A 21723-nucleotide genomic window follows, 5' to 3' on the forward strand; every position below is an offset into this window, starting at 1 on the left:
AATCATGCACCACTCTATCGGGGGCATTGATAGACGTGAAGCAAGTTCTATTACTTTATTAGTGTCGATCAACTTGCATATCTTTAAAACAACCTTAAGAGAATCAAATGGATGGAGGACCTTAAATTGGTCAAATTGTTCATCTTCAAAGAATCACACCTAAATCCCATCCTCAACATAGGCAAAAAATGAGTTCACTAGAACCATTATCTCTATGATCAAGTGTTCCAATTCTCCTAGCTAAGCGCATTGCCATTTTAGGGCTCTTGTGCCATCACAATTCTTTTAAAGATGGTTTCCCAGATGTTCCCCGAAAATACAAAATTCTAAAAATATTTTATGAATCCCCAATGTGCAAAACCATTGATGTATCTGAATTTCACAATTAGAATTGTGTGACCCAAAAGTTTTCATAGCTTGATTTCAACTATCTATTTAATGTAATAAAGATATCCGATTAGCCCTATCACAAACCATAAATAATTAAACAATCACAATTTTTTGCAATGTTATTCACTTCATACTAACAATATATTATAAATTTGAGATTTGCAGATTCAAGCATTGTTTTTTAAATTTAAGAACTCAAAGAGAGGCGAGTAATATAAGTACTCAAGATGTGCAAGTGATCTTGCAAATGTTAACAAAACTAGGATATTGCACCTTCCATGTCTATGCTTACCCTATGACCGACGAAGCACAAGAGAAGAAATTTATTCTCAAAGCAAATCAAACTACTTGAGTTTAATGGTAAAGAAAAGGATGTCGAATTGGAAGTGGAGATTCGGATTGAATCTATAGAGGATTACTTCGATGTTGTGGGAACTACTCATCCAAATTAGGCAATGATAGCTAAATTGAAGTTGATGGGCGAAGCCTGACTTTGGTTGAAGCAATGGTGCAAGGACGAAGGGATTACAAAAGCAACCATTACTTGGAACAAGTTGAAGGAAGTTGTATGCGGGTACTACCTCCCACCGACTTATTGTACACTAAAAATGAATGAATTCTTTTGCTTGAAGGAGTGTGGATTAACCTTGGAGGCTTATTATTCTAGCTTTGTGTCCCTTTTTAAAGTACGCCTTGCCAAAAATTTTGTCGCAGGCTAAACCCTCCATTGGATGCTTGTCTTGAAGCAATGCATCCATTTGACCTACAAGACGTACTAATTCGAGCAATGCATATTATACATGAACTTTTATCAACATCCAAGAGTGGTAAATTTGGAGACAAAGTTCTCCATGTAAAAGGCTGCAAGGATATGTCAAGAGGATCCAAGGACAATACCAAACCGAGAGCAAAGGAAGAAAGCCAAGACAAGTGTAGTTGGAAACTTTATACCCACAGTCGATAACAAGGAGTTTCCAAGATATTTTCATTGCAATAAACCCGACCACTTTAAAAGGCAATGTTCAACGTTAGGAAAACCAATCTGCAAAGGGAAATTTCGTGGCTAGAATTAAATAGTTTTAGCCACCAAAGCGAAAGTTGCCGAAATAACCTTCAAGGGAAGAAACAAAGGGATAGAAGAGGGAGAAAATCCCACCTTAGAGGCGGACATGGAAAGAGCAATGGTGCATATTACTCTCAACAAGAAAGGCCCTAATTCTCAATTCTTAATAATCCAAACGCTAACAACCTACCAAGGTAAAACCTTTAAGATTTTGATTGATTGTGGAAAGCACCCATTCATTTATCTTACTAAAGTGTACAAAGAGACTAGGAGTAAACATTGAATCTACATCTAAATTATTAGTTGAATTGGCAATGGAAAAGAGGCAATTTCTACTCAACAGACTCAGAGAGTGCATTTTAACTTAGGAGACAATCTTTCCAACATGGGGTCATGAATTTAGGAGCTTATGAGTGCTTGTTAGGAATGGATTGGCTAATCCCCTATAGACCAAGAGAGTGCATTTTAACTTAGGAGGGAATCTTTCCAACATGGGATTTAAAGTCATGAATTTAGGAGCTTATGAGCACTTGTTAGGAAAAGAGACAATTTTTGCTCAACAAACTAAGAGAGTGCATTTTAACTTAGGAGACAATCTTTCCAACATGAGGTTCAAAGTCATGAATTTAGGAGCTTACAAGTGCTTGTTAGGAATGGATTGGCTAATCCCTAATAATGCTCACATTCATGGAAGGAAAGGTCAAATCACATTCTTGGATCAAAAATGAGAATTAGTAACCACTAAAGGCGAAGTTGGAAACCCTAGAATTCAACTACTAAAAGCTTCTTGACTCATGAAGAGGATGAGAAAAGGATTGCATATCTACCTAATCAAACTTAATAAGATTGAGGCAAGAGAAGAAAGTTGATAAAGAGCCATCCTGGCTAAAGGAATATGCATATGTATACCCTAAAGAACTGATAGAACTTCCTCCACCAAGTGAAGTTGATCAAGAGATCAAGCTAACACCAAGAGTTACACCGATAGTAGCAAAGTGACCCTATCATATGTCCATTTTGAAAGCCATTGAGTTGAAAGAACAACTCAAGTAACTTTTGGATGAAGGATACATCAAACCAAGTAATTCACCATGGGGAGCATCAGTGTTGTTCCAAAAGAAGAAGAACGAAACCCTCTGTCTCTGCATCAACTACCATGGGGGCTAAACCAAGTGATGATTAAGAACAAATACCCAATTCCAAGGATAGACAAGTTACTTGACCATCTTCAGGGTGCAAATATATTTTCAAAGATTGATCTACAATCATGCCATTATCAAATAAGGATCAAAGAAGAAGACATTCCAAAATTTGCATTCAATACAAGGTATAACCATTACAAATTCATTGTAATGTCTTTTGGGTTAACCAATGCACGTGCAACCTTTAACAAGTTGATGCAAGGCATTTTTGGCCCTATCTTGATGGCTTTGTTCTTATCTTCTTCGACAAAATCCTGACCTACTCAAGGAAGGATGAAGATCATAAGTCACAACTTTGAGTTGTCCTTGAAACAATGAGGACACACAAGCTTTATACCAAGAAGAAGAAATGTGCCTTCTATAAGAGACAGATTGAGTACATTGAGTTTACAGTATCTGACAAAGGGTGCAATAGGATAAAAAAGAAAGTGCACTAGACCTTTCCCAAGGCTAGTTGTGGGTCCCTTTCTAAGGGGAAAATTGATTGCCACCTCAAAGAGTTTTTGGACAGACCCCAATGGCAAGAGATCACCCCATAGGAAGTTCTTGGGGAAGAGGAGTTAAGAGTGTCAAAGGGGCTCTGGTAGGTAAACTCTTAGGCTCCTAGGGACCGCCCAAAACCCTACGTGACTTAGAATGGATTTCCTGAGGGCCCCGGTACTAGTAGCAAAACATCTTGGAGAAATTAAGGCCTTTGTGCTATTCTTTCATATGGACGGAAGGAGCACACTTGTATAAGAAATTTTTATTAAATAAAGAAGTTATCTTTTAAATTTATTAATTTTTTTTTTTGTGTATTGTGATTTTAAATTATGTAAAAAAAGATTGCCATTCATAGATTTTTGGATAACTAAAACTACCCAATCAAGGGAAGCGAGAGGGCATGATCCTTGATAAATCTGCCCTATGGCAAGGTGGTCTTGGTAAGCCGATAGATTCTCACAAATTCGTTACGTCAATCAAAATATAGGATTAAAAAATTGACCTTAGAATCATTATTGACCTTGACTCCATATCATTTTAGAGGAATGGAGTGAGACTTTGCCTTATGGGCAGAGGGGCCGATGTAATTATACTCCCCCTCATTTCTCACTCTCCTTGAACCAAGTGCAATATGAGTTAGAGCTTTGGTATGGACAATCTAGCATAAGTAGTTGCTTGAAGACTAGCGCTAGTTAACTCCAAATAGGAAACCATAGCTTGCCTAGAAATTGAAATGTAGGTTGATTCTCATGGAAACGACTAGGATCCTTCCATTGCAAAGTGGACTCGAGAGAGAATCTAGGTAGCAAACCTTACACTATTTTAGAAGAGTATAGATTAGCGTTGCCTACAAAAATCAACCTACATTTCAATTTCTAAGCAAGCTAAGGTTTCCTATTTTGTAGGCAACAACAAGTGGAATGGGCCTTAAGCCCATAAGAGCATGAAGGATGACTAGCACTTACTAGAGGAGAGTAAGTTGCATTGGAATAGTTGTGTGTAAGAAGCTACAAAGAGGTATGGCATAAGTCATCAAAGTAATATAGGAGCTCCATGCATAGCTAGGTAAGACCAAAGAAACCTACGAAGGATCTCTGATACAATCTGGCCACCAATGATAGCAAGATTGTTAAGCCTAAGGTATAAAGAACTAGTGAATAGGAGGGATAAAGAATTAGACTCATGTGAAGCTTTGGCGGAAACAATGATGTAAGGATATCAAAGTGATAGATGCCTCTTAAAATTGAGATGAGTGGTAGAGGATGTTGCCACATGACCTCCAAAGAGTATTACGATGAATGAGATCTTCAATCTCACATAGATTAAGTTAACTATGAAGAAATGCTACTCTAAGTTCATCACTTTGAAAGATGATATTCTTTAATAATAACTATTGAAACAATCCTACTAAGGTCTTAACGCACATCATTGAGCTTTTATGTAACAAAGGGATTTTGGACAAACTTTTCTTGTCTCAATAGCTTCCCTTTTGTGAAAGGAGTCTATCTCACACTATTGAATCATAGTCTAACTTTGAGCCATCTATGCCCACCTATTTGAGCCCCATGAAAGTGAGAAAACAAAGAGAAATTAACACTTATTGTAGGCTCTCACCTATACTCACCATTTAATTGATTGAAAAACTTGATCCAAAATTGATGTTGCTTCTTTTGATGCTACCAACAAGAGGAGGAGAAATTGGGGAGTAGAAGCTTCACTACCTTGGTCCCCTTTCTCAATCTCAACTAGTAATGGACACACATCATATGCCATGGGTATACTAGAAGAGAGAAGAAAAAGAGGCCCAAGATGAATGGAAACAAGGAAGACTTAACTCTTGGTCTCTCCACTATCTCATTCTCACACTCATTTTCTTCTTACAAGTAATGGCTATGATGGAAGCAAGAAGGCAAAAGAGAAATCTTAAGCTCACAATTGAACACACAAGAATGAGACATTCAATTCCTTTCACATACTATATATAGAGAGTTTCTTGAGCGATCATCTTCTAGATGGATGCTATGTGTGTGTGTGTGTGTGTGTGTGTGGAGAGGGAGAGGATAGATAGTGGAAGGAGAGTGCACCGAGAGAGGGAAAACTTGTGCATGACCTTTATAAGAGTAATAATGATTATAAAAAGCTTTTAATAGACATTTAATAATAACAATTTATTATGAATTATTAACAACCATTACTTATAATGACATTTTATTAAGTATTATAATAAATACTATCATAATTAATGGTTCAAGGAAGATGGTTCTTATGCAAGTCTTAAGAGAAGAATCAGGCTAGCCCAAAGGCAACCAAAGTCCACCCGAGGATGTGGCTTAGAAAATCCAATGCATCGTTAACTGTACAAGTTGCTGATTATGCTTGTGAAAAAGATAAGTTGCTAATTACATCAATAAGTGTTCATGATACATTTGTGAAAATCCAAATAACTTTACAGGAAGACCAATACTCCAACCAATAAACTTTTTTCACAAGCTTGTTTCCACAGAATGCAGGATGATGGCCTCTCATTGAACTCAGGCTTGAATCAGCTCTCCACAGCAGAAACATCAACATGTGTTCATGATACATCATTTAAAGACTGCGCGATGCCAAACAAGAAAATGGGCCCTTTCTTTCAAGCCTTTCCACATAAGTATGCAATATTTATAGATTTCAACACAGTCTAGAGAAGAACTCAGGCTGCAACAATCCTGATATGTCAGATACATTTTCAAGCCCTGAAGACTTGCTACTTCAGTGAGCAATGAGATACGGTAGTCCAGTTGTAAGTAACAAGACTTGATATACCATGTGTTTTTGGTTGCCATTATTCTGGTTTGATAATCCCCTTAAATTTCACAAATCATGAGGAAGATATGCAAAGTGGCCAAGTACTACATGCAAGGTGGCCAAGTACTATTCCAGTACTTGAGACGTGTTTTTGCATACAGTGGGGGGGCAAAAAAGTGACCAAGTACTGCATTTTCAGTACTTGAGACAAGTTTGTATACAATGGTGAGGCAAACCTGGCTACTAGAGTATGTTTGGAACTGACAAACTAGGATGCAACTAAGGCAGTCAAACAACTACCTCTCAGAAAAATCCCACAAGAGATCCCTACAACTAGCGGTGAGCATCACATTGTACTGTATCAGTCAGTCTTCCATGTGAAGTGGGGGGAACTCATCACACTAGCAATGCAAACCTAAACCTAAACCTTCTATCTCAGCATATTTTACATTCTTGAAATTTGAAGGGGGATCATTTCACTCGAGTTTTCTTGTGCCATTACTGGCTGAAACAAGACCAGATCTCCGTACTGCTCAACAAGCAACCTTTGGCAGTCCTCTGCTGCCATTAAACCAGTTGAGAAGGCACCATGGACTGTACCTGGGTAGTTCGCACTAGTCGCTTCACCTGCGAAGAAAATATTATCTACTGGTGCGCGAACACGATGATACAAATCAGCCGGCTTTCCGGTAGTGCAGTAGCTATAAGAGCCTAAGGAATTCACGTCAGATCCCCAATGTGAGACAAGGTAACGTATCTGCACCCACATCAAACATGATATGACCATCAGAAGGCAGTTAAATACTTGCACTTCCAAATTGAGTATGCTTGCAATCAGATTGTTCCAGTCAGGTAGTATATAGTCACAATGTATGCATGTGTTAAAGCTTCAGGAATCTTACAGGATCAGGAGCACTAGGTAAAATCCTCCTGAGATGCATCAGTGCAAACTCCACCGCTGCTTCATCGGACACCTTCTCGAGTTCATTTGCAACTTGCCCAGCAGGCATGTAAACCAGAACAGGGTGGCCAGTGGCCTTGTGCAGATTGAGGAAATACCCACATGCTCGTGTGGTTTCGGCCACAATGCCTAAAAATTCGACATTGGGCCACCAGACATCCTTAAAATACAATGCAATCTTGTTCTCTTTGCCAACCCCCATGTCCTTGATTGCTTCCTGTTTCCACTCTGGCAGCCTTGGTTCAAATTTGATCAAGTTTGCCTTCAGAACACCTAGTGGCGCACATACAATTGCTGCATCCGCACTGAAAACTCTTCCATCCTCTGCCACAACTTGGACGCCATTATAGTGTCGAGATACTTTTGTTACCCTGTTATGAAAGCAGTAGAGTAAGGTAGCATCAGAGACATCGTAAGCATATTTAGCATTACACCATCAACCATGTCCAAAAAGGTCAGTACAAGTTTCTCCAAAATGTAACCGTACAATAAGAGGGATCCCTTAACCTGTGATTGAGCCGAATATCAAGACCTTGTGCTAGGGCAAATAGCACAGGTGCATACCCTTTGACCATCAATCCATGTCCACCCTCTAGAAGCTCCTCCTGAAATGCACAATGAATATGAGAAACCATCCATTTTGACTGAATCATGTGCATAGACTTTGCCTTAAGTATCTCAGTAAAGTGCCAAGATCATTCAGTTGAACCTCATCCCAAAAACGAACAGATATGCTATCGGCATCAGCTGCAAACCAGCCTTCCATTCTACATAAATACCACTGCATAACCTTGCAGGCAAGCCCATGCAACCTGCACAAAAAGAGCTGCTATCAAGTTTTGAAGAGTGTGATATTTTTTTCAGTTCAACCATGAGTCTTTTCTCGATCAACCATCAAGACCAGAGCAAACAAATGTACACATATAAATCAGGCTTTAATGGTTACCTCAGATCTGGCCGCCTGTCAAGTATAATTGAGAATGCTCTCAGTATTGAAATGTCCTCTTTATACTCAAATCGTAATTTCCTTGTCTGCATTTTGGAGTTGAGGGTGATAAGAATGATCTTCAGTCTCAACTAGCTTGTGGCCCTTATCTCCAAGGACTTGGACATTATCAAAGACAACAAACCTTACCTCTTCCAGAAGAACTTCGAACACTTTCCCAACTTCAGTGACTAACTCTGGTGGCACTTGCTGGCCGTCTGTATCAAATAAGGCATAGCTGAAACCAACCAACAAAATGACAACCTACTTGTTAACGGTATACAATAAAATGATAAAGTGTTTTTAAGTGCTTGCTTTATCTAGTCCAGGATGAGATCACTCCAGAACAAACAAGAAAGTTTTCACATAGAAAGCCAAATGAAGAGCAGTATATCTCTTAGTGAATTGGCACCCCCACAGGAAAATGTTACATGTACACCTCAAACACATGGATTTAGAGAGTTCGATTGATAGATCAACATCAAATAAGAAACAACAGAACATGAATGAGCTATACCTTCAACTGAACCGTGGAAATGGAAGTTTATGCTTGCCTTGCATTATTAAGGACTACCAATTATCCAACCAAAACGTTTTGCATGCTAACGCTCAAAAATGTAAGGCAAACTGCACAACCACTTTACCAGTGGCTTAACCTTGCCTACTGGTAGGTGTCAGTAAAACAAATTTGGTATGTGCTGCACCTTCACCATATGCAAAGTTGGGAACTTATATTTTTCAGATTATTGGAACCTCTCCACATGGTTGTCTTTGGTCTTTGAATGTTTATAAACTTTGTCCAACTCTAAAAGGGGACTGTGTGCCAAGCCTCCAATAGACAAGTAAAAATGAAATTCCATTCAAGTATATGCAGTTACCTCTGTAGATCATGATCATAGAGAACGGAGTTGTCACCGCTTGTCTTGTACAAAGGAAGCTGCAACCGCCCAATTAGAGGCGCCAATGGATTTTTTTCACATGCTCCGTGCAGCCTGTGTACATTACATTTCAATCCAAATTTTAGCTCGATCCTTTCACTTGTTCTGATAGAACATATTTAGCCACACAACAAGAAACCCAAAAAATGACTCGATATACCAAGATGCTCCCATATCAACAGGGAATCCAAAGGAATAGTCAGTATAGATGCGTCCACCAATTCGGTCCCGTGACTCAAGGACAGTGACCTATACAAGTAGACAAAATGTCAAAACACTACAAACATGATTGGACAAATAGCTGAGCAAAGCTTTCTACTTAATTTCAATCAGAAACCTTGAAGGAAGCATTTTGGAGTGCTCTTGCTGCAGCCAAGCCGGCGATTCCACTGCCAATTACAATTGCCGAGGGTGCTGAGCTGCAGCCGTGTTGCGAGCTTCGAATGGCTGCACGTTACATATTCTGAAGATCAAAACTTCAAGCAAGAATCCGAGCAACTGGACAAGGAGATAATCTACCAAAAAAGACTGACCCTGGCCACTCTCTAAGTGCCAGTCTCCAATCATAAACTGGACCACTTGAATGGTTCAGGAGCAGATTAACTGGACTCCACAAGCAACAGAAATTAGAGCAAGAGACTTTGTGCATTGAGCAACAAGTACTAACTACTCTATCCCACTCTACCCCTCACTTCCATCAGAAAATGGCAGACAGAATTGTGGTCATGCACACACAACATAGGACATGATTGACACGGGGGTATGCTCACCGGGCTGAAGGGAGAGGGACTGTTTCTTTGTTGGTGTCGCCATTGTGAGAGGAGATGCAGATATTCAAACCTTGGGAAGAATGGATTATCTGGACAAATTTTGAGGTTGAAATTAAGGGGCTTCCTACACTTCCAGTGGTTCATGCAAAGGTCGGCAAGGTGGGAAATCAGAGGGAGGGACCGTGCCCTTGGCATACGTATGGCCTGATCGACCAAGTATATGAAGGTGAAGGGGGCTAGTCCAAGTGAGGCCTATCTAGTGCAAAATCAATCAAACAGTAAGTAACTATGGAGGGATTCCAGCACTGAAAAAGGTTGCCTCTGCTCGTGGGCGCGCGCGCGCGGGTGAGAGAGGGAGAGAGAGAGAGAGAGAGAACCGAGCTTGTGTGAGAGGTCAATTGATCAAATGAGTAGAAAATAGATTGATTCAATTGTGGTGAAGCAAATATGCTGGTCAGCAAATATCGTCAGGACTGGATTGAGTCTAATTGCTTACTGCCGCAGCAGAGGAAAAATCACAATCTTCGTCTACTTTTTGCTATTGCTTTGTCGATTGCTGTGCTCCCATAACGGAGATGCAGCAAATCCTGTGAGTAGAAAAAGGATCAAAATCCTTCGCTTTGCAGCCCTTTAAACAGAATCATCCAGCTTTACCCTCTAAGAGAGAAAAGGAGAGACATGATTGTGCCTGAAAACCCAAAACTGACTGGATGGCGCGCAAAAGTTATGGGAGCCCAAAAACATATGCACAGAAATTGCGAAAAAGAAGGCCCAACCCAAAATTTGTCCAGGAAATCAACGTAATGGGTTGCGGCCGGTGTCGAAGGGGGGGAGACAGAGATGATGTGGGCGATGAGACTGGTGATGGGAACAGGGGAGAAAGGGAGCGGTATTTATCCTGCGTCAGAGCAAAGGGAAGGCAAGGGAGGGGGGGAGGATTTATCTGTGCAAGGGTGTGGGAAAATGCAAGGGGAAGCTTGGGGGCAGGAGATGGCGCATGGGTTGTCTCAAGCAAGCATGTATTTGTACAGCGAGGAGCAGGGGAGGCTAGCCCAAGTACAGACAGACAGAGAGAGAGAGAGAGAGAGAGAGAGAGAGAGAGAAAGGTTCAAAGGGGGGATAGATAAATTTCCTGCCTGCACAACAGTAGTCTAGTATGGTGGCGACCTACCACTGCACGGCTAAGTAGAACGGAGCATTAGGAAACAAGCGTTTTTCTTGTTTTCTGGCATCGTAGCACGAACGAATAGAAAAGGGAGAGAGAGAGAGAGAGAGAGAGAGAGAGAGAGAGACGGAAGAAAGAGAAAGAGAGAGAGAGTTCTAAAATCGAAAGAGAGAGAGAACTCAGGAGAGTTCCAATTGGAGAAAGAGAGAGAGCGAAGAGGCAGCCCACAAGGACCAACAGCCGTGATTCTGTAGGCCCCGCCCTTACCCAAACCAGCAGCTGGCCCAGATAATGGGCCGGCCTCCCCAAAAGAGGTAGGCCCAGCAGGCTCTCAAATTGGGTAGCCCAAAAGCCCAAAAGGACGCTCATGTCTTATATGTGGGGCCCACTCAACCTCCCCGGGGGCCCCCCCCCCCCAAATTTCCAAAATGCACATTGCACAGCTTTATGTGGTGAGGGCCCACCACCCCTAGTCACCCCATCAGTCTCTTTCCACGTGTCCCCTCCTCATTGGCTCCCTTTCATTGCCCAACCACCACGGGAGTTTTCCAACCGCCACTGCTTGGATGTCCTTTTTTATTACCTCAAATTTCAATTTCTCCAACAGCAAACATGGCGCGCCCCCCCCCCCCCCCCGCCCCCCTCCCTTACTGTTTCTTCACATCACATGCACCAAACAGCCCCCACCCCTCCTCCTCCCCCTCCCCTTCCCCTTTCTTGACAAGCATTCCTCCTTAACTTTATTAGCCTATACATGTTTTCTATAACCTTTTCATATGGCTTAAAAGCCTCCACGCAAGGTCCATTTTCCATCAATATTCACTTACCCTATTCCATTTACGTGCACAAATCTATCCATCTACATCAAAGGATTGTGGATTTTCTTCCATGCCTACCTTCACTAACTCGAGTGAATTAACATTTGCAAGAGATTATGAACATTCAACAAACCCATTGTTACATTCATAAGCACGTGATCGTTATCTTCCAAAGAAGGACCACCACAATTGGACACATTTTCCCTTCATATTGATACATCAGTGCTCCATCTCACAAGTATTTTAGACAAATTAAGGCATCAATTCACTCATACATGAGCTTTCCTCTATTAAGATATTGCAATTGGATACACCCATCCTCCCTCCATCATGTCCGTATTGTGATAATTCTTGTTCTCTTTGCGCTATGGATAGTACACACAAAAAAAAACCCCAAGAAATGCAATTGTTGCCTCTCGGTCGAATACGACCCTATATCTCTTTAAGTCTTATCACAATTCATATGGTTGCATTATAAATGCATCAACTTGGTAAGCTAATTAGTATGTGCATGGAGCCACACCTTTGCATGTGTCTAGCCACGGAAATCATACAATTGTTGCATTTATGGTTCACACAGAATGCAAATATCAAACACATGCACAAAAGTAGCAATATAATTATGTGCCTAAGGTTTTGGAATCTAGAACCCACCTCATTGAAATGCTGAGTTTTATACTAAATAGATTCAATATCGTAAGACAAAAACATCTAGGCGCAATATGCTCATCGAATCAAGGATGTGAATTGTTTAAGGAAATCTAATTCAATCAAAAACATGCAAAATATATTCTAAGTATATCAACACAAAAGGTAGCATTGTCATATATTTACAAATGTTGCACTATGTAGACGTTAATTTGTACAACATCAAACCTGAAAAGCTCTCAAGTCATAACATCGTGTACATTTCACTTTAATAAAGCATGAGAATGAGGCTGAAATAAGAACTCACATCATGAAGGGAGGAATATAGGAAAAACGGATTGGAGTTAACCATAACCATATGAATTAAAATAACAGACCTAAGTTTGTGTATTAAGAAGAAAATCAAAATAACCTACCTAAGTTTGTGTATCAAGAAGAGTTGTTGATCGAGAAAACCACTTAAGGTCCCATAAAAGTCTATGTCATTATTTATTCTAGCTATTCACACATCTTATTGTAGATTTCTCATTGCACGCTCATATCGAAACATCAAGCTCAATATTTCACCTTCCCATAGCCTTTACTTGTTTGTTGTCGATGTCATGACTACCTCACTAGCAAGTTTTAAGTGGAGAAGGCAAGTCATGCCTTCAAAGGCACTATGATGTATTCAAGTACTAAGTACACAATACTTTCCTCTGTCCTTTTTAATTGATTGTAAAAAGTTGTCCAACATCCCACATGTGTTTGGCATGAGGGTCGATTTCAAATGTAATAAACAACAACTAGTATGTACTATGGACCTAAACTTATTGTCTTTTCTTCATTCCAATCTATTAGCCTTCCAACCTCAACAAAGCGCACAACTTATATCCCTTTGTTTGATAAATATTAGAAACCTATAAAATTATGACCATGTGTGAGTTGTTTACCAATGACACATGCACATGGTGTGGAACCCTCTACATCTTGTATGGAAAGGCGATACCAGTTACATCACTCTTTATTCCACTTTCTATCCTCGTCTTTATCTTTGAAAGCTACTAGGATAAGAACTTGCATCACAATATGTTTTGTGGTAGAACCTCTAGCCCATCATCTACAACATGAGGCAATTATGGAATTGAGCCTTATATAACAATGCTCATTACGAGAAATTATTTTAAGCTAGTGAGGAAAGATTTATCTTATCACATTTAAGGAAGCTAGCAAAAAGGTAAAAGATACCGGTAGATTATGGGCAAAAGACTTCAACATCTTGTGGAATAAACCCCCAACATTCCCACATAGAAATTAATAATTAGCCTTCCATGAAGGTTGAGCTTTACTGATCCTTAAAGGACATTGTATTGTGATATACTATTTTATTGACTCCACAAACCAACACAACTTTTCATGGTTTTTACATGGTTTCAATATTTATTATCAAGTACAAAGTATACCAAATCTCTAAAACTATCGAGCTCATGGACGGAAAATTTGCCCTTATCATGTGAAGTAATAAGAAAGCTAGTTAACTTTCAACAAAAATAATTCCCTAAGCAAGCAACTTGAAAGGAAATAAATCCATGATGCTTTTCTAATGCTTTGGATCAATCCTATCATTGAGTGTGATATCACTAATTTCAAATGCAATGTCTCATTTGTGCAAAGATCTTTCCACTTAAAAGCAAATCTGCACATATTATTTAAGTCCATCACATAGTCATTTGGTTGGTAGCAGTTGTTCAACACCATGTTAATTAATCATAATATTGAGAAAGGGTTTGAATTATGCACTAATAGAGATTGGTTGAGGCTCCTTCTGTTGAGAGTGTCAGGCCCTTAGTCATATGAAGCAATTAGTCATAAGTCATGTAGGGGATCTACGTAGTCCTATTGAGTTCATGCACCATTCAATGTAGGTTGCATTGGTATCAAAACCAAAATGACTATCTCAAAGTTAGTGCATGTCAAGTATGGGTGAGAATGATCAAAAAATTCTTTATGACGTTTTAGAGAAATGTTTTGGTTGATCAAATTTAAGAACGAAAATTTTGTGCCTTGTTTTGAATCTAATTTTGTAATTGTTCATGATTAGTGCTACAATGTTTGATTAGTTGGAGTATTGTTTGAAAATCATCTTTATTTTGCATATTCAATGGTGACCAAGTACACATCGGTGATCTTGCCACTTTGAATACCTTGATGCTCAATTTAGGGAATTTGGAAGATGCATTTTGCATCAAATGAATTTTAGATCACACTTCTACAAGCAAAGGTAGATGCTATTTTAGCAAAAATGCAACTCGCATTGGGCATATTTTAGAGGATTTAGGATATGTCTTTCATGAAGTAAAACATGATCAATCCTTTTGAGAAAATATTGGTTCTCCTAATTAGTAGGTGAGTTTTGATATTTCTTAGTATATTGAGATACAAATAAAGAAATTAATCAAAATATTATGTGTGTCAAGGGAATTGGCAACTTCACCTCTAAGGGGGGATTGAAATTTAACATACCTCCAAATATACCTTAGTAGAGGAAACCATTCAAATAAATTGGAGTTCTTCAAGGCAAGAACCTTTAGCACCATCTCATCACCCCAAACTTAGGTCATTCAAGGAGAAACTCAAAGAGAGCCTTGATTGCCATGTAGAACAATTCCATACAAGGTGCCATGCTAGTGACTTTGACAATATGTATGGTGATATTGTGAAAATCTAGCAATTTGCAATAACATTGGAGGGTAGCAACAAATGTCTTGGTTCAATCGATATTATGGAATGTAGCATTATAGTTCTATTGATGAGTTAGATGTACCAAACCTAAAGAAAAGTTTGATAAGCACTAGATAGCTAGATGATTGCAATTATTGCATGGTCTTTGGTGATCATACATGAAAGGGTCTCTTGAGCTATCACGAAACATCCATCTGTATCACTTTGAAATAACTATTTAGGCCGCATGTCTATTATTGAGATCAAATATCTGTTATAATGGTAGCACTTATTGTCTTTTAACTTTTCTAACCCTAGAATGTGTGAGCATCGTATGTTTGAAAAACACACTAAAGTTTCACATAAAAAGGATCTTGGTACTATAAGATTGGAATGCTTGGATTTGGTATTGATGCATATGTGCCTATGCTTGTGGTTTCTTTCGATGGAGCATCCTACCTTGTTACTTTCATTGAAATGCCACTAGGAAAGTATAGCTATTTCCCATTTGTAAGAAGAGTGAAAATTTCAATGTATTCCAAAATGTCTTGGTCTATGTAGAAAATTAGTCGAATGCTTGTGGATGATAATGGTGGAGTATATACCTCTCATCCTTTTCAAAGTTGTGTGATATACATGGCATTCAAAGAGAGTTAACAACTCTAGAAAACCCTACTCAAAATGGGGTAGCTTAGGAAATGAATAGGACTATTCAAGAGAGAATCTATAGTATGGTATCTACAATGCATCTCACACGTGGTTTTTGGTTTGGAGTTGTTAAGCCATGTGTTCATATGTTTATTAGGTCACCTAAAAAGACATTGGATGGAAATATTCTAAAAGAGATGTGTTTTAGCAAGAGATCTTCCTATGATCACCTGTGAATGTTTGGTTATGAGGCTTACATGCATATTTCTAAGTGAAACAAGCTTGATTCTAAATCCAAGAAGTGCATCTTAGATATGGCGATTCAAGTGAGATGGGTTACTCTTTTTGAGATTGTGAAGGTAAGAAGGTAGTATGTAACCATGATGTTATCTTTAATGAAGATAAGATACATAAATAGTCCAACAAGCCAATTGAGATACACATGGTAGTGTTCCAAGAGGATGCATAGCCACCATATGAGCAAAACGAACAACTATATAGGTCTTCAACAACCAAGAAATATTGAGGTGGCAATGCCATAGGTAGGTGTATAGCCTCACATTGGGCATTATAAATAGTTGGAACAATGAAGGACTCACATTGAGCCAATGCTAAGATGCTCTATGTGAGTTTTTAGACCATAAGAGAGCATTAGGGAAAATATGAGGTCTAAAATAGCCATTTGAAGGAGTTTGACTAAAATATTCCCTCGAAAAATAAAATATGGCAGAATTTTTACATATAAACTCCAAACTTATAAAAATTTACATTTTTCAAATGTACTCTTCAAGAGCCTTTCATTGATATATGGGTTATTAGGGTTTGGAAGTGGAACAATGAACTTATAGTAAAGATTTCTTTTTTGCATAAGGAATGTTACCATAATAGCTCTTAAAATGTAGGTTGTAAAAATATAATATTTTACAATTTTGGAGTTCATTTACAAAAAATTTAATGTGCCCCATTTTTAGGGAATATTTTGGTCAAACTTGTGAGAGGGTTTTTTTTAGACCTTAAAATTCTCCTAATGAATACACATTGTCTTTGAAATATAGCATGGGTTTATTGAAGGAAACGAGCCTTGAAGTGGAAGCATGAGCTATGGTGGAAGAAGCAAGAGCACAGAGAGAGAGAGAGAGAGAGAGAGAGAGAGAGAGAGAGAGAGAGAGAGAGAGAGAGAGAGAGAGAGAGAGAGAGAGAGAGAGAGAGAGAGAGAGAGAGAGAGAGAGAGAGAGAGAGAGAGAGAGAGAGAGAGAGAGAGAGAGAGAGAGAGAGAGGACATGGAAGCTCCAATAGTCACAATGTGTGACCGGCCTTCTTTTTATTCAAATGTCATTGAAAGAATAAAGAATAAAATGACCGTGATGGGTACCCACCATCTACAATATACATGTGTGTGGATAATTAATACACTATGCGGGTACTATTAGTGTAACTAATACACAGGTGGCTAGGCATAGGCCCCTTTACCCCAAACAACCTCCCACTTAAAGGCAAATGTGTCCCTAGTGAGGAGAGAACAAGAAAAAGTGACAAGATATAAACATACATAAGTACAAACATGATGAGGAAAGATATAATCTCATCCAACACCTATCAACTTCCTAAGGAAGGAAAAATGCTCTGCTAAGAGACTTTTAGTGAGCAGATGCAAGACTTTGGTCGGTTGAGATATTGACAAACTCAATGGACTTATTATCAATGACCTCTCTAATAAAGTGGCAACACATCTCAATGTGCTTCGCCTTCGCATGGAATACTGAATTGTTAGCCAACTCAATAGCACTCCTAGAATCCAAATGTAGTGTAGGGACCTCATCAATAATGCTAAGGTCTACACCAAATGACTGAACCAAAGAGCCTCCTTGCAAGCCTCAGTAGTGGCTGCAACATACTCTACCTTTGTAATAGATAGGCCCCTATATTTTTGCACCCTAGACATCCAAGAAACAACACCTCTAGCAAAGATAAAGATGTAGCTAGAGATGGACTTACTATTATCTGCATGTCCTGTATAATCAAAGTCAGTGTATCCCACAATTCCTGTACCTTAGCCATCATAACAAATGCGCATAGCTGATGTGCCCTTTAAGTACCTCATGATACCTTTGACGGTATCCCAATGCCATCTCCAAGTGTATCCATATAATATGCCACAACTCCCACTGCAAATGCTATGTCAGGGCGAGTGGCTATCATGATATACATCAAACTGCTCATTGTGGATGCATAAGGGATCTTGGCCATCTCAGCCTTCTACTCATCAAATTGTGGATAATCAATCTGACTAGCCTTCACATGAGAAGGTAAAGGAGCCTCTTAGTGCGATCATGTGTAATGCATATCCCAAGAATATGTGAGGCTTGTCTCATATCCTTCATCTTAAAGCTCTTCTTGAGCTAACCTTTCAAGGCATTCAGCTCATCATGAGTACTCCCAGCAATCAACATATCATCCATGAAGAGAGAAGCCCAAGTGGAAGCACGAGCAAGCAGAAGCAAGAGAGGTGTGAGCTATGGCAGATGGAGCAAGAGAGCAATAGAGAGAGACTCAAGATGTGGAAACTCCAACAATCACAATGTGTAACTAGCCTTCCCTTTATTCAAATATCACAGAGGGAATAAAGAATGAAGTGATAGTGATGGGCACCCATCGCCTTCAGTGTGTTGGTGCATGTATTGTTAGTGTAGTAATACACGAGTGGCTAGGCACAAGTGCCTTTACCCCCAACAACCTCACACTTAAAGGCGAATGTGCCTCGAGTAAAGAGGAAATAAGAAAAAGAAGCAATAAAGTACAATGTGTACATGGAATACAACAAGATGAGGAATAGAGGCCATCTCATCCAACACCCATCAACTTCTTAAGGAAGGAAAAACACTCTACTAAGAGACTTTTCATGAGTAGATCTGTAGGATTTTGGTCAGTTGAGATCTTGATAAGATCAATAGACTTATCCTCAATGATCTCTTTGATAAAGTGGTACCACACCTCAATGTGCTTCGTCTTTGCATGGAAGACTCGATTCTTGGCTAATTGGATAGCATTCATAGAATCCGAATGCAGTGTAGGAACCACATCAAACATACCAAGGTATGTCACCAGACAGCCTCCTTGCAAGCCTTAGTGGCTGCAACATACTTAGCCTCTGTCGTAGAGAGTGCCATGCATTTCTACACCCTAGATATCCAAGAAACAACACCTCCAAAAAAGGTAAACACACAGCCAGAGGTGGATTTTCTAATGTATGCATAATCAGAGTTAGTGTACCCTATGACTCGTGTATCCTAGCCACCATAATGTATACACATATTTGTTGTGTCCTTCAGGTGCCTCATGATACCCTTGATAGCATCCCAATGCTGCCTACTAGGTGTACCCATATAGCATGCCACAACTCCCATTGCAAAAGCTATGTCAGGACGAGTGGCTATCATGGCATACATCAAACTGCCCATTGCGGATGCATAAGGGATCTTGGCTATCTTGGCCTTTTGCTCACCAGACCATGATTAATCAGCCTCGTTCACCTTCACATGAGAAGGCAAAGGATAGCCAATAGGCTTAACATCTTGCATATGAAATTGCTCAAGGATATGAAGCCCTTGAGAGCGGTCACATGTAATGCACATCCCAAGAATATGTGAGGCCTATCCCATGTCTTTCATCTCAAAGATCTTCTTGAGCTGACTTTTTAGAGCATCTAGCTCACCAAGAGTTCTCCCAACAAATCAACATGTCATCCACATAGAGTGCCAAAATCAAAATGCTGCCATCACGAGCCTCTTCATGTATAAACTGTAAAATATTACACGGTGCAGCGAACACAATCTGAGAAAGAGATAGAGAGTACACAACAGATAAGAGGAGAATCAGTAAATTCTTTAACTCCAAACAACTGATACAAAGATGGCTCTGTCCACCCGTGCGCTTCCACTGTGTGAAGCTTAGATGGCGATCTAGACAGAAGATAGGTGAAGAGCTTAAGGCTAGCTGGAATAACAACTCTGACTGGGTGAAAGATGAGTGTAAGATGGCTGCGAAAGGGTTTAGCTTTTATAGCCCACGAAGGTCATTAGGTCGGCCTGCTAACCGACCTACCATATGAGCCTCCACTAGTCGGCCAGGGAATATTCCCTTTACCATCGGGCCGGGGGCGCTACCCCCGGACCCCCTTGCGGTGCAATGTGCCTCGAGTTGCTACTAGCTTAACCACTCCGTCTAACCCAAAGATTAGACCCACACTGGTCACCTTTTTGCCATCCGGTCACATAGACCTCATCTGATATACAAGTCAGGACTCAACCAATGTCCGAGCTCACATTTGGCTTCTCCTCATAATGGGGGCCTTACAACTTTGAGCACCATGGATCATTGGTAGCACCTAATGAGGGTGGGGCATTGATCATATCTAACATAAACATGGATCCATATCAATGTGTGTATAGCCTTATGAATGCATAAAAGCATTAAACTTGTGGTACCATTCCCTAGGTGCATGCTTAAGGCCATAAATGCTCTTTCTCAATCTACACACTAGGTATTTCCTACCTTTTTCCTCAAAGCCCTTAGGTTGCTGCATATAAATCTCCTCATGTAAGTCCCCATGTAAGAAAGCTGTCTTAACATCCATTTGATAAAAGTCTAGATCTAACTGAGCAACCAATGCTAGTACCAGATGTAGGGTAGTCATCTTGACTACAGGAGAGAAGATTTCCTCGAAGTCAACACCATGCTCCTGTTTAAAACCCTTAGTAACCAATTTGGCCTTGTAGGCAGGCTTGGGGCATCCAGGGGTGCTCTTCAACTTGTACACCCACTTGCATGGCAATGCACGTTTCCACTAGGCAAAGAAACAAACCCCCATGTATGATTTTTTTGTAAAGAGTCAAACTCTGAATGCATGGCCCTCTCCCAAGAGTGACTATCACTACAGTGCATGGCCTCATCATAAGTGAGAGGCTCACGTGTATCTATCACCATTACATAATCAACAGAGGGCTCAAATCGCTCAGAAGGATATCTAGCTCTAGCAGAGCATTTCAAGGCAAACTGAGGAGCCTGCACATTCTGTCTAACATCACATTCATGGGCTACTGGAGCATCAATTGCTCTAACTGGCTGTATGGGAGCATGAGGCTCCTCTTGAAAGATAACCCTACGTATCTCGACTATCTGTTGAGGCTACTTACACATCCTTTCCTCATGGAAAACTACATCATGGCTTGCGAATGACTTTTCAAGCTTGTGGATCCCATAGGCGATAGCCCATCTCACTTGCATCCCCATAACCAAGAAAGATGCATTTAATGGACTTAGAATCTAGCTTTGTGCACTTGTTCTTGGGTACATGGCAAAAAGCCTCACAACCAAAGATACGCAAATGATCATACGAGGGAGGTTTTCCAGACCACACCTCCTCTGCAATCTGAAAGCTAATAGAACTGCAAGGAGATTGATTGATCAAGTGTACGATCATAGTCACTACCTTAGCCCAAAACTACAGTGGTAAGCTTGCCTAGCTAAGCATACGATGGACCCTTTCAAGTGTTGTTAAGTTCATGTGCTCAGCCATGCCATACCATTCTAGGGTGGGGGATACATGTTAATACCCCTTTTATTGCAAAACTGCTAAAAGACTTTGGAGACATACTCACCCCCATTATTTGATCGTAGGCATTTCGGCCTATACCCAAACTGGTTCTCAACCAATGCAAGACAACACTAAAAGGTAACCAAAACATTACATTTCAGCTTTATGGGATATGGCTAGAATTTATGTGAGTAATCATCAATGAATGTGACAAAGTACTTTGCACCTCCTAATGATTGACATGGCATAGGTCCACAGACATCAGAAATGAACAAGAGCAAAAGCCTCACCCATACACAGAGTGCTAGAATTGTGTGCATACTATGCGTCTACTTGCCATACAAATAATGATCACATGACTCAAAACACTTATAGTCAAGGGGTAGAAGATACTGCAAATGAGTAAGCATTTTCATTCCCTTTAAGGACATATGCCCAAGGACGACGATGCCAAAGAGATACATGTGGAACTGCAACCATAGATAAAGCACGATCTACGGATCCAAATACAACCAAGGGATATAAAGTGATAGACTTGGCACCATGTGCCAGAACAAGGTTCCCACAGGTGA

General features: G+C 39.9%; 1 protein-coding gene across 2 annotated transcripts; it reads right to left on the reverse strand.

Moving 5' to 3' along the window:
- Positions 1–5787: 5787 nt before the first annotated feature.
- On the reverse strand, positions 5788–10666 carry LOC148017356 (polyamine oxidase 2-like). 2 transcript variants are annotated; one of them, XM_087662571.1, is made up of 11 exons: positions 9580–10666; positions 9343–9412; positions 9147–9256; positions 8970–9058; positions 8750–8863; positions 8022–8109; positions 7833–7918; positions 7596–7698; positions 7394–7491; positions 6828–7257; positions 5788–6682 (listed from the first exon to the last, which is right to left on the reverse strand). In XM_087662571.1, the coding sequence occupies exons 2-11, from the start codon at positions 9374–9376 to the stop codon at positions 6371–6373; spliced, it is 1464 nt and encodes a 487-aa protein (XP_087518697.1). In that variant the 5' UTR covers positions 9377–9412; positions 9580–10666; the 3' UTR covers positions 5788–6370. The 2 variants fall into 2 exon arrangements, with proteins under 2 accessions (XP_087518697.1, XP_087518696.1); XM_087662570.1 differs by lacking the exon at positions 9343–9412 and having other exon boundaries at positions 9580–10665.
- Between the last annotated feature and the right edge of the window lie 11057 nt (positions 10667–21723).

Source organism: Lygodium microphyllum, chromosome 22 (genome assembly GCF_053477565.2).
Source record: "Lygodium microphyllum isolate KBCC chromosome 22, Lygodium_microphyllum_v1.1.10, whole genome shotgun sequence".
In the NCBI taxonomy this organism is placed as follows: Eukaryota; Viridiplantae; Streptophyta; class Polypodiopsida; order Schizaeales; family Lygodiaceae; genus Lygodium; species Lygodium microphyllum.